The sequence below is a fragment of the Sminthopsis crassicaudata genome, chromosome 3 (assembly GCF_048593235.1).
Source record: "Sminthopsis crassicaudata isolate SCR6 chromosome 3, ASM4859323v1, whole genome shotgun sequence".
NCBI lineage: Eukaryota > Metazoa > Chordata > Mammalia > Dasyuromorphia > Dasyuridae > Sminthopsis > Sminthopsis crassicaudata.
The window spans coordinates 594186154-594201265 of NC_133619.1; the positions used below are offsets into that span (position 1 = coordinate 594186154).

The 15112-nt window shown below is 52.1% G+C and overlaps 1 protein-coding gene and 1 long non-coding RNA gene across 2 annotated transcripts in view; one reads left to right on the forward strand and one right to left on the reverse strand.

Annotated features, from left to right (window-relative positions):
* Positions 1 to 13970, reverse strand: part of COL16A1 (collagen type XVI alpha 1 chain) — a 68820-nt gene extending 54850 nt beyond the window's left edge. Inside the window, 13 exon segments of the mRNA XM_074305319.1 lie at positions 684 to 746; positions 1276 to 1302; positions 2467 to 2499; positions 3488 to 3526; positions 4109 to 4162; positions 6269 to 6394; positions 6583 to 6663; positions 6808 to 7074; positions 9581 to 9704; positions 10284 to 10401; positions 10498 to 10572; positions 12223 to 12317; positions 13689 to 13970. Of these exon segments, the coding sequence (XP_074161420.1) occupies positions 684 to 746; positions 1276 to 1302; positions 2467 to 2499; positions 3488 to 3526; positions 4109 to 4162; positions 6269 to 6394; positions 6583 to 6663; positions 6808 to 7074; positions 9581 to 9704; positions 10284 to 10401; positions 10498 to 10572; positions 12223 to 12298 (1083 nt within the window). The 5' untranslated portion in view covers positions 12299 to 12317; positions 13689 to 13970.
* Positions 5163 to 7662, forward strand: LOC141563774 (uncharacterized). The gene is made up of 2 exons (XR_012488508.1): positions 5163 to 5776; positions 6293 to 7662. It is a non-coding gene; the product is annotated as an uncharacterized LOC141563774 (long non-coding RNA).
* Positions 13971 to 15112: the final 1142 nt, after the last annotated feature.

Sequence of the window (15112 nt, forward strand, 5' to 3'; positions counted from 1 at the left end):
AGAAGAGCTTCCCAATGATGGTGTTCAGTAATTTTCAGTCATGTCCAACTCTTCATGACTCCCTGAGAGTTTTCTTAGCAGAAATATTGGTTGCCCATTTCCTTTTCCAGCCCATTTTACAGAAAAGGAAATCGAGGCAATCCAGAGTCATACTGCTAGGAAGTGTCTGAGGCTGGATTTGACCTCAAGAAAGTGTCTTCCTGACTCCAGGCCAGACCTTCTATCCATCACACCACTAGCCGTTCCATTCTACTAAATGGGAATTTCTGGAAACAAAGATCCTCTATGTTTCCTGGAAGAGAGGGGATGTTCTGGGCATTCTGGGAATCTAGAGGACATCCTTTCTCAGAATAGGGAGCCTGGCACTGGCAACTCCAGGCTTCCCCATGCCTATGTCTGCCTCTGGAATGATAACTGCCTTGGCCATAGGGGGAGGACCCCCCACTAGCCCTACTGCCATGACCATGGGGAAAGGTCCCCCACTGGCCCTACTGCCATGATCTTGGGGGAGGGTTCCCCACTGGCCCTACTGCCTTTGCCATGGGGGAGGGTCCCCCACTGGACCTACTGCCATGAGGAGCATTCAACCATGCAGCTGCAGGCACAATCTGGGGGTGCCAGCCCCTCCCCCAGCAGTAGGTATGAGTCTGGGGAACAAGCCATGGGCACAGATGGTTCCTTACCCGAGCTCCTTTTTCTCCCTTGGGTCCTTCGGAACCAGGCAAACCCCGCTCACCTTTCCCGCCCTGTGGGTAAGGAGCAGAAGTGAATTTCAGCCTCTTGGCCCAAAGCTAAGACAAGAATGCTCAGGAGAGAAGGCAAATCCATCTCATGCAGGGGAACCAGGCAGAGCCCCACCCTGCCCCCAGCTCCACGTCCCTGCCACCCTTGTGGATATACAGAGTGGAGCAGTCTCGGCCCCTCCTCACACACCTGAGACAGACGGATGAGGGACAAATGGGAGAGCCACAGGCAGACCGCCTCCCTGCCCTCCCTGCCCCATATAAACTTGGGTCCCATACAAATGCATGTACACGCCTGCACAGAGCCCTGCACTGCGTGGTCATGGGTGCCTACGGTTACACACTCCTGAGACACCCCCCCCATCATGCTTAGAGCGTGTGTCCCACAGGAGGACATGCAACCATTCCCATGCTCCCAGAGTTACCCCAAGGGCCAGACCCACGACCATGATTGTGCAGGGCTGGGGTCGGCAGATTGGTGGAGGAGGGGAAGGGGGAACTGGAGGATTGTCCCCCAGGGCTTGGGACTCACCTTAAGACCAGGAGGACCCAGCGTGACCTGAGGAGACACGGAGTCGCGTCACCAGGAGACAGGGAGGCAAAGAAGGGAAGTGAATGTCCAGATGGGAATTCTGAGGTCGCTTTGCCAAATCTCACAGCAAGTTGAGGAGACAAGCTGACCCCTGATTTCCTCCTCTTTCCACTGTTCTTTCCAGCAACTTGGCTCCAGATTCCCTCCTCCCCCTTTCAGAACTCTCTATTTCCCCAGATGAAAAATGGGGCTAGTCTTTGTTCTGCCACTTCATCTCCTTCCCAAGCTGCTCGTTTGCCACGGCAACCCTGCAGTTTCCATGGCAACTTCACACACATCTGGAAGTCATAGGGCTGCCAGATGTTATAGGCTGGTTTGGTGCGGAAGGGTATTGAGAATCCAGGGGGGAGAGATGATCGCACAGGGGAGGGATGGAGCAGCGTGGTCATGGAGGGCAGAGTCATGGAAAGTTGGGAGTGGGGAGGGTCTGAGGCACTCCTCATGACTCCCAACCCTCAGCCTTAGCCTACACTTTTCCTCATGTTCCTTCCGCCTCCGATATCCTGCCAGGAGCCAAGCCAAGTCTCCCTGAGCTCCAGAAGGAGTTTGGGGGTAAATAGGAACTCAGGCAGCCCCATCAGCCAATTCTCTACAGCTGTGGGGAAAGGGGATCCTCAGAGGCAGGATGATAGCCTGGATTTTGACAGAGAGGCCCTAGGAGGGAGCACTCACTGAGAAGTCAGCTGGGATGGAGATGGAGGTGGCGGGTCTAGCCCTCCCACCAGCCCTCCTGCCGCAGGCTCCCTTAGCCAAGGCAGAGCAGGGGGACATTCTGGGTAGGCCAGCTGAGGGCTGTGGGAGAGGGATGAGTCAGACTGGTAGCACAAGGGGTGCCCAGTCTGTGTGGGTGTGGTGGGGACCCAGTTGGACGCCAGCTGAATACTCCCACTGGGGCCCCTTTCTTCCCCTCGACCCCCAAGGAACTGCATGGGGATAGGAGGCTAAGGTCTCAGCCTCTCACTTTGGGTCCTTTCCCTCCAAGGCCAGACCGCAAATGGGGTTCCTGCATCGAGAAAGAGCCTTCAGAGGTGGCCCTATGTTTCTCCCATCCACACTTGAAAGCCCCCTCGGCCTTTCCTCCTCCATACTTTCCCTTACACCGGCTACCCTCACCTTTGTGGGCTCACTTACATTCTCCACGGCACGGCTGGCACAGGGTGGGCACTAGAGAAAGAGAGCTGAGTCACCAGTGTAAGCCTTGGGAATCTCACTTAAGAACCCCTCTCCCAGATCCCCCCAACTCGCAACATTCTGAATGTTTCCCAGCTTCCCGGGAGCAGCTGTCCTGGCAGACCAAAGCTTCTTTTAGTCTAATGGACTGGGAATTGGGACACTTGGATAATGCCCACTGGACATAACTACTGTTAATACCCTTGAGTACCATGTTACTCTCCCATCTATGTGAATTCCGCTTTCAGAGAAAATCACACTCTAATGTAGCATTTGGGGGGTGGGTGGGAAGGTATCTCTAGGAGTCCTGAGTGCACACGTGTGCATTGCTCAGGTAGCACCCCGTAGCTTGCTCCACAGAACATCACAGGGCAAAGAGAAGTTCGTATTTCAGAAGCCATCTAGTCCAACCATTTTCCAGATGAGGAAATTGGAGTGCAGGGAGAAAAAGGGACTTGCACAAAATTACAGGATCATAGAATTTAAAGAATTTTTGCAGGGATTAAGCCAATTCACTCATTTTACAAATGAGGAAACTGAGAAATAAGGCAATTACTTTCCAAGGTCATATAATAATACATAATTGGAGTCAGGATTTGACCCCAAAGCTCCTGAGTCTAATTTACTTCTTTTTCCACTATGCTGAGAGGACACAGACAAGGAAGGAAACTTTGGCCCTAACAGCCGCCAGATAGAGGTTGGCGGGGACACTGCATAGTCCACAAAGATCTTCGGACTGGCAGAGAGGAGCAGAACTCTCCACATGCCCACAGTGGTCAGGGCCAAGGTGGTCTCTCCTCCAGGGCCTCTGAGCTAAGCCAGTAATCTCTGTGTGATGGGGAAGAGTGCCAGGACCTCTCAAGGAATGCCAGCAGACGGGCAGGCATCCGGCTGCCCCCGCTCCCCTCTTCTTCCCCCTGGGCATCCTCAGAGACTTATTTCAGGGGCTGGTTCAGTCTGCCTTCACAATAGGCAGGCTTACCTCATCAGCTGGCATAGCCTTCTGTACCCAGGAGGCGTCCTAAAAGGAAGGAGAGGCAAGGAGATGTGAAGAGGGAAGCAACTGAAAATAGGGGAGCCCCAGCCTCCAGAGCTATCTAGCTTAACTAAAACTTGGGGTCTGGGATCCACCAACGAGGTCAGTGTGGACATCACTGTTTTAGTTACCCAGGGAGGACAAGGACATTAGTGGGTATCCCTGTGATAACCCAGAGCCTTTCAGTTCTGGAGACTGGCCACCTCTGCCCGTGGACTCAGGAGCTTTTTCAGGAAACAAACTGGAAGTGACTTCAGAGCCTATTTAGCCCAACCTCCTCATCTTACAAATGAGGAAACTGACGTTCATGGAGAGGAAGGGACTTGCTTAAAGTCATACAGCTAATAAATGGTAGGGGCAGTATTTGAATCCAGGTCTCAACTCCACATTTCACTTTTGCTCCTACACTACATATAGTGTTACCTCCCAGAATGCTCCCCAAGTCCCTGGGGATTGGACAAGAGGTAGCCTGGGAGAGTTTGGCCTAAGTACAGGGGAACAGCCTGGAGGGTAGACTGGAGGGGGGTCTCGGTGCGGGGGTGGGGTGGGGGTGTGCTTAGCTCCTACCTTGCTTCCCTTCTCTCTCTTGATTTCAGCATTTCCTGAGAGCTGAGCATTCACCTAAACAGAGGGAAAAGTGGGCTCAGGGAAGAGGTTGGAGGAAGATCTAGTCCAACCCTGACATTTGACAGCTTAGGAAATAGGGAAGAGTTATCTTCAAGGTCACACAGGTAATAGCAGGACTGTCCCTCTGGCTCCCATCTCAGGGTGGGCTCTTCTCCGTAATGACACATGGATGGCTAATGTCCCTCCCAGACTGATCAAATCTAGTAGGGCTGTCTTAGTCTTTCTAGAGATGGGAAACTGACATTGAAATGAGACCCTCGGAGACGTGTGAGGAATGTGGGAGGAGGGCAGTTTATCAGGAAACTACTGGGGGTGCCTGCTCACACTTACAGCCTCTTCCACTAAAGAAAGCCTCTTTCTCCATCCTCCATTCCCCCCCCCCCAGCCCAGGCCATATGAATAACCTGTCCTTCTTCCCCTCTTTCCTCTCCTTCCCAATTTCATTCCCTGTGACCCCCTCTCTCTTTTGCCTTCCTAATTCACCTTCCTCTATTCCTCCCTATTCTTTCATCTCTCTCCCCAAGTCCTCCCCCAACTCTCTTTGCCCCTAGGATGCTGGAAAAACTGAGCCAGCTAATGAATGGAGCCATGTGTTCTCCAGAGTAAGAGCCTGGGCTGTCTGCCCGAGTGGCTGAGGGGGGCATGGGCCTCCCCCAAGCTCTTTAGTCTCTGGATCTTTCTGGTCAATGTTGCAGGGGTGGAGGAGACTTGGAGTTTGATGAGGCCCAGGAAAGGGCATAAGGGAAGTGACTTCTTGCTTCTACTCCCAAGTACCCCCCTCCAGGTCCCATCCACAGGACATACATGTCATGGCATTGCTCAAGCAGGAAATCAGAGAGTCATAGAATGGCAGAGCAGGAAAAGGACTTCAGAACATCAAATTTCAGAGCTGAGGAGGCGCTTAGTGTGTTCTAAGAACTTCACACAACATTAGAACTAAAAGGGATCACAGAACATAGAATAATGGAAAGAACCTCAAAGATCTAATCCAAGCTTTGGGAGGAAGGGAAGCACACATAGAAGGAGGGAGGGACTTTCCAGTAATCCTACAGACTTTAAGTGGCAGACCTGGGACTTAACACCAATTCTGCTGATTCTGAATCTAGTGACCAAGTAGAGGTTAACCTGATGTTGTTCCTAGGCTGGATAAGCAAGTCCGCTAGAGCTCAGTGAATCTGGGGCTTTGGGAAGCAATGGGTTCTCCCAATGCTTAATGAATGAGTGTTTGTTAAAGATTGGACTCCCATCCCCCCTCCATAAACACATATACCTTCCTGTCTGGGCCCTGGGCTGTTTTTGAAGCCATAGAGACAGATGGGCATCCCCTTTCTTTGTCTACAGGCAAGGGCACACAGGGTTCCACCAGCTTGGCAAACCCAGGGGGTACAGTTCACCACCTCCCTGCTCCCTATGGGCTGTGAGGCAGGAGGCTGCAAGGCCCTATGTTGTTAGAGGCATTGGAGAAGGCTGGCTGGGAAAAGGGAGGAGAGAAGGAAGGAAGGGAAGGGGTAAAGGCAAATTGGAGCCCCCCTGCCAGCCTGCCTGCCTGCCTGGAGAGAGGGTGCAGGTATCAACTTCCTGCAGGCCCCTTCTGAAACCTATTTTGAGGTAAATTTTCCATTTTTCTATGATACCAAGAATCCAAAGATACAAGTATTATGTGAAGAATAGAACTTCTTACATAAGAAATGCTTATAGAACATGTGAATGAATGAAGGAATAGAAGGATGGATGAAAGGAAATGATGGATGAATGGACAGGTGGATGACTGGACAAATGGAAGGATGGATGAGTGGATGGGCAGGTGGATGGATGGATGGATGAATGAATGAATGAGTAGATAGATGAATGGATAGAATGGGTGGATGGATAAATAATAAACACAGCTTCTGATATCCCACTTTGGAGGAGAAACCAACCCCAGTGTCCATAGGGTCCCTTACCCAATTGGCCCTAAGGCTTCACCTGTCCATCTTGTTTGGGGACCCTTATCTCGGGTTCACAAGTCAGGTGTGCCTACCAGCTCTAACTCATTTTGGGGGGTTGCATCTGTCAGGAATGCCACATAAGGGAGGGTGAGGAGTGGGGTTAGAACTTCACCTTGCTGCCCTGCGGCTCCTCCAGGCAGAAGCATCGAGTATAGACCTTGCCCTCCGCCTGAGGACTGATCTCGATGAGCTCGTTGTTCTGGGTGTCCCGTCGAGCCTTGGAGACCTCCTGAGGGCACTGCTTGGCGAGTTAAAAGGAAGGAATTGATGCTCAGGACACCTGAGTTTCACTCTTCACCTGCCTCTCCTCCCACCTGCTTAGGGCTAGCTCCCTTGCCCTGTTTGTGCTTGGTTGCCCCAAACCCCAAAGAGGACTGGCACTCACTTAAATGAACTGTCCTGTGCTCCCCAAGTTCCTACACTCACCCCATCCGGTGAGACCTCACAGCACCCTTCTTCCATCACCAGGGCAGGGTCACAGTAGATGTGTGCCTGCTGCAAATCAAACTGGGGGAGGTGGAGACAAAGGTAAGAGGGACATAGGAAACAAAGTAGGATCTCCTCAAGGGTAGGCCATGCTTCTGGATGGTGCCAGCCACACCCCCAGACCGGAGAAGACTCCTCTGGACCCCAGCCCCAGCAGACACTTACGAAGACAGGCTTGCCTTGCTCAGCATCCACACCCAGAAGGACATGGCCCTCAGGAAGCACGGCGCGCCGGGGCCCCACAGGTTGGGAGGACACGGAGGTGCAGTCCATGTGGACCGAAACCACACGCCCAGTCACACTCAGCACCAACTTGTGCCAGTGCAGGTCAAAGAGCTGGGCCACAGGGAAGATGCAGGACACAAAGTCGCCATCCAAGCCACGGGCCCGGAACTCCAGGCTCTTCTCGTGACTGTTGACCTCCAAGGAGATCTGAAAAGGCAAGATGACAAATCATGGGACTGAGAGCCAGAAGGGAGCCTAGTTTTATATGAGCAAAGCAAGGTCCTGCGAAGAAATGGGAATTCACAGCATTGCAGAATCTCAGAGTGAAGAGGAAATCTCTAGTCCACCCAAGACCCACAATAACTTGAAACTCTTGTAACCTCAAATGATAGGGACCTCATTACCTCTCCAAACAGCCCATTCACAGTCTTTATTTATTAGGAAGCTTTTCCAGACATCCAATCTGCTTTTTTGTGTGATTTCTTCCCATTTTTCCTAACTGTGGGGCCAGTCAGAGCAAGTTTATTCTATCCTTTACATGGCAGCCCTTTGGATAATTAAAGTACACGTTTCCAGCTTCCCCACCCCAGTCTTCCATTCCTAGTCCTTTAAGATGAGTGCATGGTCTATTCATCAGTATAAGTCAAACATTCTGATTTTCCAAGTAACGAGAAAGCCTCTGGACAATTATTCTTCCTACTCTCTCCTTTCCTCTTTGAATAGAGAGGGGAGAAATCTGTAATTCTATCCAGCAACAATAAGAATGATTAATAATAATTAATTATAAAAAGGAAATGAGCATTTATTAAGTTCCTGCTGTGTGCCAGACACTGTGTTAATAGCTTTCTAAATATCTCATTTGTTCCTCACAATAACATAGGGAGGTGGTTGCTGCGATCACCCCCATTTTACAATTGAAAATATTGAGGCAGAGATTGAGTGACTTGACCAGGGTCACACAGCTATTAAGTGTCAAGGCTCAAAGTTAGGTCTATTGAATCCTTTTGTGTGTGTGGGGGAGACAATGGGAAGATTGATGGAGCTGGAATCTGGATTTGGGATTTCATAAATTACTAATTCAGCTCAGCAACTACCCTACAAATCATAATTTTAGAAAATGTCCTGGGGGGTTGCTCGGGGTCACTCAGCTAGTATTTCTCAGGCAGAATTTGAACTCAGCTCTTCCTAGCTCCAGAATCCACTCACTCCCTCTTTACTCCATGCTGCCCCCATTTCTTGACTCTTAGGAAGCAGTATGTCATACCCAAAAACCAAAACCGAAACAAAAAACATATTTGTAGCAAGTTCAGATGTAAACTCTGCTACTTAATAACCACATCAAGTCCTTTCCCCTTCCTAGTCCTGCCCCAGAAGGAAGGCTTTCTCAGAACGAGATTGCATCTCCCATTTTGTCCTAATTCAATAGCTCTTGTCACTACCTGCCACTAGGCAACAATTACCCATCACTCTCACATCCCTACCCAACTAGAAGGAAGTTTTCCGGTTGGCCCCGCCCTATAGACTGAACCAATGAGCTTGGACCACTAGTATCTGGTGACCAATCAGAGGCTGCTTAGGGTGGAAGATGCTGTCCTCTTAGGGGACCATAAGGGAAGGAAGGGCTCTAGGCTGGCTAGGGAGTGAAGTGCCATCACCAGCCTGGGACTGGAGACTTTTCTGTTATTCGTACAACTGATGGCCTTCCCCTAGTGCACCATTTCTGCATCTGTATGTTCTCTTTGTCCTTGCAAATAAACCTCATAAAGGCACACAGAAAGACCAGAATGGAGGAGGGAGCAGCTGTCTCAGCTCTCAGAGGATGCTGTGCTCACAAGCAGGAAACTCGGGTCCCAGCTCTGACACTAAATCTCCGTGGGATTCTTTTCCCTTCCTCTGTGCCTCTGATCAACCTCATCAGTCAGAGAGGGGATTAGACTAGGTGGTCCTTAAAGTTTCCTTCCAGTAACAATTTCCATCTTTTTGTAGAGGGATGTGGGGGAAGAGGGGAGCAGAAACCCAATTGGTTGCTGCAGATTGTAGAATTGAGGAGATAATGATCAGTTAATCTCTGAGCCCTAGGAGCCAAGCAGATTCAGAAAATACAAAGGCCAGGTGGGCTCAAGGAGATTAGACCAGGTGGTCCTTAAAGTTTCCTTCCAGCTGTAACAATTTCCATCTTTTTGTGGAGGGATATGGGGGAGAGAGAAGTAGAAATCTAATTGGTTGCAGTGGCTGGTAGAATTGGGGAGATAATGATCGGCTAATCTCTGAGCCCTAAGAGCCAAGCAGATTCAGAAAAGACAAAAGACTGGTTTGAGGCTTAGGGTGAGGCTGAAAGCATAATATGAAATAAAAGGTGAATGCCCTTTGGATATAATGCCTTTTGGATCTTCTCAGAGAAGAAGTGGGCAGCAGTGGGTGCCTGAAAGCAGCCAAGTCTAAGCATCCTTCACAGACTGCACCCCCTTCCCTCCGGGTTCTGGGTTCTGGGAGAGGAGCAGAGCTGCTGCTCAGGGAGCTCCCGGGGAGCTGGCTGCACTGTTGGACAGGGATATCGAAAGGCCACTTTCCAGGGGCAGGGTGATGAAAAAGGATGAGAGCTGAAAACCTAGAAGGAGGGGAAAAGAGGCAGGGGGAAAGCAGACAGGTATAGAGAGAAGGGAAGAAGGTCGGGGAAGTGAGGAAAGGGGGGAAACAGGAGACTGAGGCTCACCTGTGGGTATCCATCTTTATCAGTCACTTGCAATAAATACCAGGTATCTTTGCTTGTCTGTTTTTTCAGCAGAAGGGTCAACACTATTGCAAACTGGTCAGGGACACCCCCAGGGAACACCTGGCTGGAAGTAGGAGGAAGAAAAGCTAGTTGAGCCTTGTCAGAAGCCCAGTCTTGTCGGTCTGGCTTCTTCCCAGAGTCCACATACCACCACTTTTTACCCCTCGTATCTTCCCTTACTCCATTGCCAGCCAGATATCTACTCTTATGCCTGGTATGAAGTTAATGCCCACTCAGCATAGAATGCCCACATTTTTAGTGTCAGCCTAGAAGCCTCTTCCCATATGTGGGGCGGACTGAGTGCCAGTCCTCCATTACTAGTCAAATATCAGCTCACCCTTTTTGCTAGTTAGCATCCAGGCTTATTCCTTCCCCCATCAGTCCTAATTCCTGTCTGCCAAGGCTGGGGCCCATCTTCTGGGCATAGGAATACAGAGACAGGAGAATCGGGGTTGGCATGGAAGCCCAGCCTGACTTCTTGGGCAGCCTATGGATCTGCCTTTAAAAACTCATCCAGTTCCTAGGCCCTGAAGTCCAAGTTAATCAGCATAAGCTAGGACAGTGACAAAGTAGATCTAGAGGAAAAGACCTACAGGAGTACCTCATTCCTCTGCGGCCCTCCCCAGATGCCCAGAGCACTCACGCTGTGGGGAGAGCAAGCTGGGCGTTCCCCAGCCGCAGAATGAAGGGTCCTTTTGGGTTCCGAATCCTCTTGATGGCTGAGACCTTCATGAGGGCAAACCTCTTGATGAGATTAAAACCTGGGGAGGGAAAAGAGGTTGGGTAGCTGAGCTGAGTGACGGGTGAGCAGGTACCTTGGATGCACAGAGATGGGGAAACAGGACGATAGAACTCACCTGTCATGTTGGTTGAGGAGTCCCCATTGGCCTCTAACTTCAGTCCCTCTTGCTGCAGGGTGGGACATTGTTCACCTGTAAGAACAGGGGGGTACTGTCTAGATAGCCTTGGCGTACAAGTCCAGCCTTGGCACTACCCACTTTCCTTCTGCCCTGCTAGCCCAGGAGAAGAACCAGACAGGACCTTCCTCAATCAGGAGATGAGGGGAGGCAAAACAAAAGGGGGAGGAGAAACTATAAGCGGTCTCATTTGACAGATAAGAATACTAAGGCCCAATGAGGGGAAGTCATTTGCCCCCAGTAGCACATGGAGTTAGAGGTAAATCCTACTTTCTGTTGCTCCATTGGTGCCCCGGGACACTGGCAGGGATGGTAGACATGGGACAAGACAGAGCAGGGAGTGTGTGAAGGGACAGGGTTCACCCTTTCACAGGATGAAAGGACATCTGGCCTCCTTGGGGGCACTCAGGGCAGCTTAAGAATGCCTTGAGCGAGGACTGGACTCCACAGGTCTGGGGCTGAGCACCCTCCGGGTTGGGGCCCAGAAGTGCCGGGACTCTCCGCCCCTCACACGCACATGTAGCCGGAGGGGCCGTCTCCATCGGCGGCAGCCTGTGTGACTCATCACCTGGCCCCGTGCCCGGATTCCTCAGAGATGTTGAAATCTGCTGCCCCAGCCCCCAAGGAGACTCACGGAGAGGGGAGTGGGTGAAGCACGCTTACACGTGTGCACATGTAGCTGCATGAGTGCAGGAGCAGGCACACTCCCAGGCACAGAGACAGGAAAGTTCACACCGGCTCCCAGGGAACCGGCTCTCCCTGACTGCTGGCCCCCAGCAGGGAGGCACAAAGCCCCCAAAAGGGCTCTGAAGGCCTTGGCAAGCTCAGGAACTCCACGACTGAGCAGCTCCTTTCTCTCGGCCCATGGAATGATGCCAAAGCGATTTTCCCTGGCATTGACCCTGGGGATAGCCCAGCCTTCAGTCGGGTCTGGGCACCCTCAACTCCTGCCATAACGGGGCCTCCACAGGAGGCCCCGCAGGATATTCCGCAGTGAGCAAAGTGGGGAGCGGGAGGACTCAGCTTCCCTCTGCAATGAGGCACTCTTGCAGTTCCAACGGCACTGGAGGTGGCTGTGGCTGCAGAGAAGCTGGACTGGACTGGGGCTGGCAGAAGTCCATTCCTTCACAGACACTCACATGAGCCGAAGGCACACTCTGGGCAAGGGGGTGGGTCTGCTTCCTCCCTCCCTCCCCTCCATGCAGGAGGAGTCCTAGACACTCACACACTCACACACACACACACACACACACATGCTCACTCATAAAGGGACCAGAGCCACTCACATCCTAGGAGGAGCAGCCCCACATTAAGGCTTCAGGTTCCCAGGGCCCTTCTCTAGCTCATGGAAGCCTGACAGTAAACCTGTGCGGAGGATTTTATTCCTGCTCTGCACCCAAGAAGCTGAGTCCCTCACCTAGGAGCTCCCAGAGTCTCCAGGTACGTGCAGCCCCCTGACCGCCTCTCCACCACACGCCGAACCTCACAATCGCACTTACTCAGACACATGCATCCCAGAGATGTACAATGACACAGAAGCTGCGGGACCGTCAGCCTGCCTTCCTGATAGACTCCCCCCCTTAACCACACCTGGGACCCTCTGCCCCTGCAGTGGGAGTGGGGACCCGGACCCCGTTCTGACGGAGGATCGGGGCAGCACCTTACCAGTCTCTGTTCCTCGACTGCCACAGGTGACCCAGAGACTGACCAGCCACAGTCCTGGAGCCCAGGCTGCCAACATGCTGGGCTCCCGACAGCACCTGGGAAAGACACGAGCCAGCGGGAGAGAGCATGGAAGGGATGTGTCTCCCGTTTCTGGGATGGGGCTTTAGAGTGATCCAGACCCAGCCACCGGGCCCGGCTCCCCTGCCTGCTCCAGTTCATCCAGACATGGACGGCCCTCAGTGACCCCACAACCAGACTGGGCCCCAGCCCAAATGGAAGCTGTTGGCAAGGAGAGTGAGAGGAGGCAGGTCTCCTCACAAAGCCACCAGGGGGCGCAGTGTGGGCCACTTGTCAATACCCATAATAGATTAGGCCCTTTTAATTTGATTAAACCAAAATTGATGTGAGGAAGTATATCAGCCTGAGCTTATTCTTTACACAGCACTAATCCATAAAACATCCCAATATCTCAATCACTCTCTCTTACCTTCCCAGGTCCAGCAAAGGTCATAAACCCTGTCTCTTGGCCAGTGCAGGAAGAAGGGGTTCATTGGAGGAAGGGAATTACCCCAACCCTTTTAAGGGGCCTCCCTCTCCTTGGACCAAGGTCGGACCTCATTCCCTACTGATGTACTTATTTCACAAAATTATAAAGTAATCACAAAGCTGAGAGAGACTTGGAGAGCATTTGTTCCAAATGTCCCCACCCCTCCCATTTTACAGGTAGAGAAACTGAGGCTCTTTTGGGAAAGAGACTTATTCATGATCGCACATTTAGCCTCAGGATTTGAACCCAGTCTCCTGACTCCAGGGCCCGGTGTGCTTTCTATGGCACCTTGTGAACTCTTCCGGTTAAGTTCTAGAGGAGACAGAAGGCAGTGAGACATCTCCTCTGGAAGTGGAGATCATTATTCTCCATCCTTAACTTCTTCCTAAGGGAGCCTGGGTCACTAGGCTCCCCCCTGTCTCTGGCCCTTACCAGCAGGGCCCCTCTCTCTGCCCTCCGGGACTGCAGAGCCTCTGGCTTTGACTGCCCAATGGAAAGATGCCATGGCACTGGGAGGCATGTGGGTTCGGGCAGCAACACGGACATGTATGTACCTGTGATACCCTCAGGTCCCGTCTCGTCTTCCTTCTAATCCCTTTGCCTTGAATCTCCTTCCCCATTCCCGACCGGCAGCCTTTCCCAAATTCCTGCAGTCCTTGCTTAACCCTAAATCTGGCTTCGTGGCAGAGGGGGGATGGGACGTTGATGCTACGGAGGGGGATGATCCTGAAGCGCTTTGGCGGTGCGGAGCTAGGAAAGAGAGGATCCTCCCCCTTTACTCACTGATTCTCTGGCTCATTCCTGCCTGAACACCAGCTCTAGAGCAATCATGGGAAAAAAAACTTGAGAAAGAGCTGAGAATCTGGCTGCTTTGGGCTGGGAGGGGGAAGAGATTGGGGACCAGGGGTCCCCCACTTACCTGCCTGAGGCCTGACGGATGCCTCAGCACCCGCTTCCAGGCCGGGTGTGGGGAGAAGGTGTGGGGCCAAGAGTCTGGCTGCCTGGGCTTTGGGGACCAGGAGGGGGTCCCCCCACAATATCTTGGGACGTGGGGTTCCCAACTCGCTCGTGCTGCTCTTGCTGTGTCCCCTTCTAGAGCGAGTCCAAGACTGGCGGGCTTGCCGGGCCCACGGTTGAGAGGGGGAGACTAGGCGGGTGGAGGCTGGCCCCTCGCCAAGCCTTCAGCTAATGGGAGCCAGCTGTGGCGGGGCCGCCCGCCGAGGAGGGGGGCTCTGGGGCCGGCTAAGTTAAGCTGGGAGTTTGAAGGGGCTGGGCTAAGCTGTCTTTCCTCCTGCCTACCCCCACCCCCATCTTCCCCTTTCTCTGCCAGGTAAATCCCCTGTCCACACTTCTAGGCATGTCTCACATTGCACAGAGACAGCGTCACAGGAAGGGCACCCCGCCTCCCCCTACAAGGGAAGCAGGAGTGCTGGCTTTTTAAGAACTTGGGAAGAAAACTTCAACAGTCATCCTCAGTGTCCCTCTTTTCTTTCTCCGCCTCCTTCCTACCAGCTCCCAGGATTGCCCCCTTGCTCTGGCCAGGGTCTGAGAAGACAGTCTCCAGGGAAGACCCCCCCCAGTCCCTCCCCCATTCCAAGCTCTATGACTCCCCCCACCCCCACCATGACGTGGCCATTGGCCCTCCACAGTCTGCGTTTTTCCAACCTCAGCATCCCAACCACAAACTCTTTCCCTGAAGGCTCCCAAGTCAGTTCCCACTCATCCATCTGTCTGTTATACCACACACTCCCCCCCAATCAGAAGGGAGAAAGAAATCATAAGATCACAGATTGAGACCGGAGAGGAACCTCTGAGATCCCCTAGTCCAAACTTTACTTTTCAGACAAAGAAAAATTGAGCTTCAAAGAGGGAAGGGTCTTGGCCAAAATCACATAGCCCCCGTGAATCAAAAAGCTCTAAGGCTCAAAATGAAGCATTGGTTGGTCTCTGGAACTGTGCAAAGGATTCAAAGACATGGAATGAATATGAATGCAAAGTAGGGAGGGAGCACACTAGAAGCTGGGGTGAACAGAAAAGGCATCATGGGAAGCTCTGAAATTTAAGAGCTAAGCTGAGTCTTAAAGGAAATGGGAGATTCTCTGAGGCAAAGCTAAGAAGGGAGTGCATTCCATGTCTGGGGAATAGCCAGAACAAAGGCTTGGAAATGGGGGATGGAACACAGGGTGGGAGAAACAGAGAAGCCAGTTTGGGGGGATTGATGAGTTCAAGAATGGAAATAATGGATGACAAAGCTATAAAGATTGTCTGGGGGCAGCTAGAGGGTGAAGTGGATGGAGAAAATGCCAGAATTAGGTTCCTGAGTTCAAATCCATCCTCAGATAC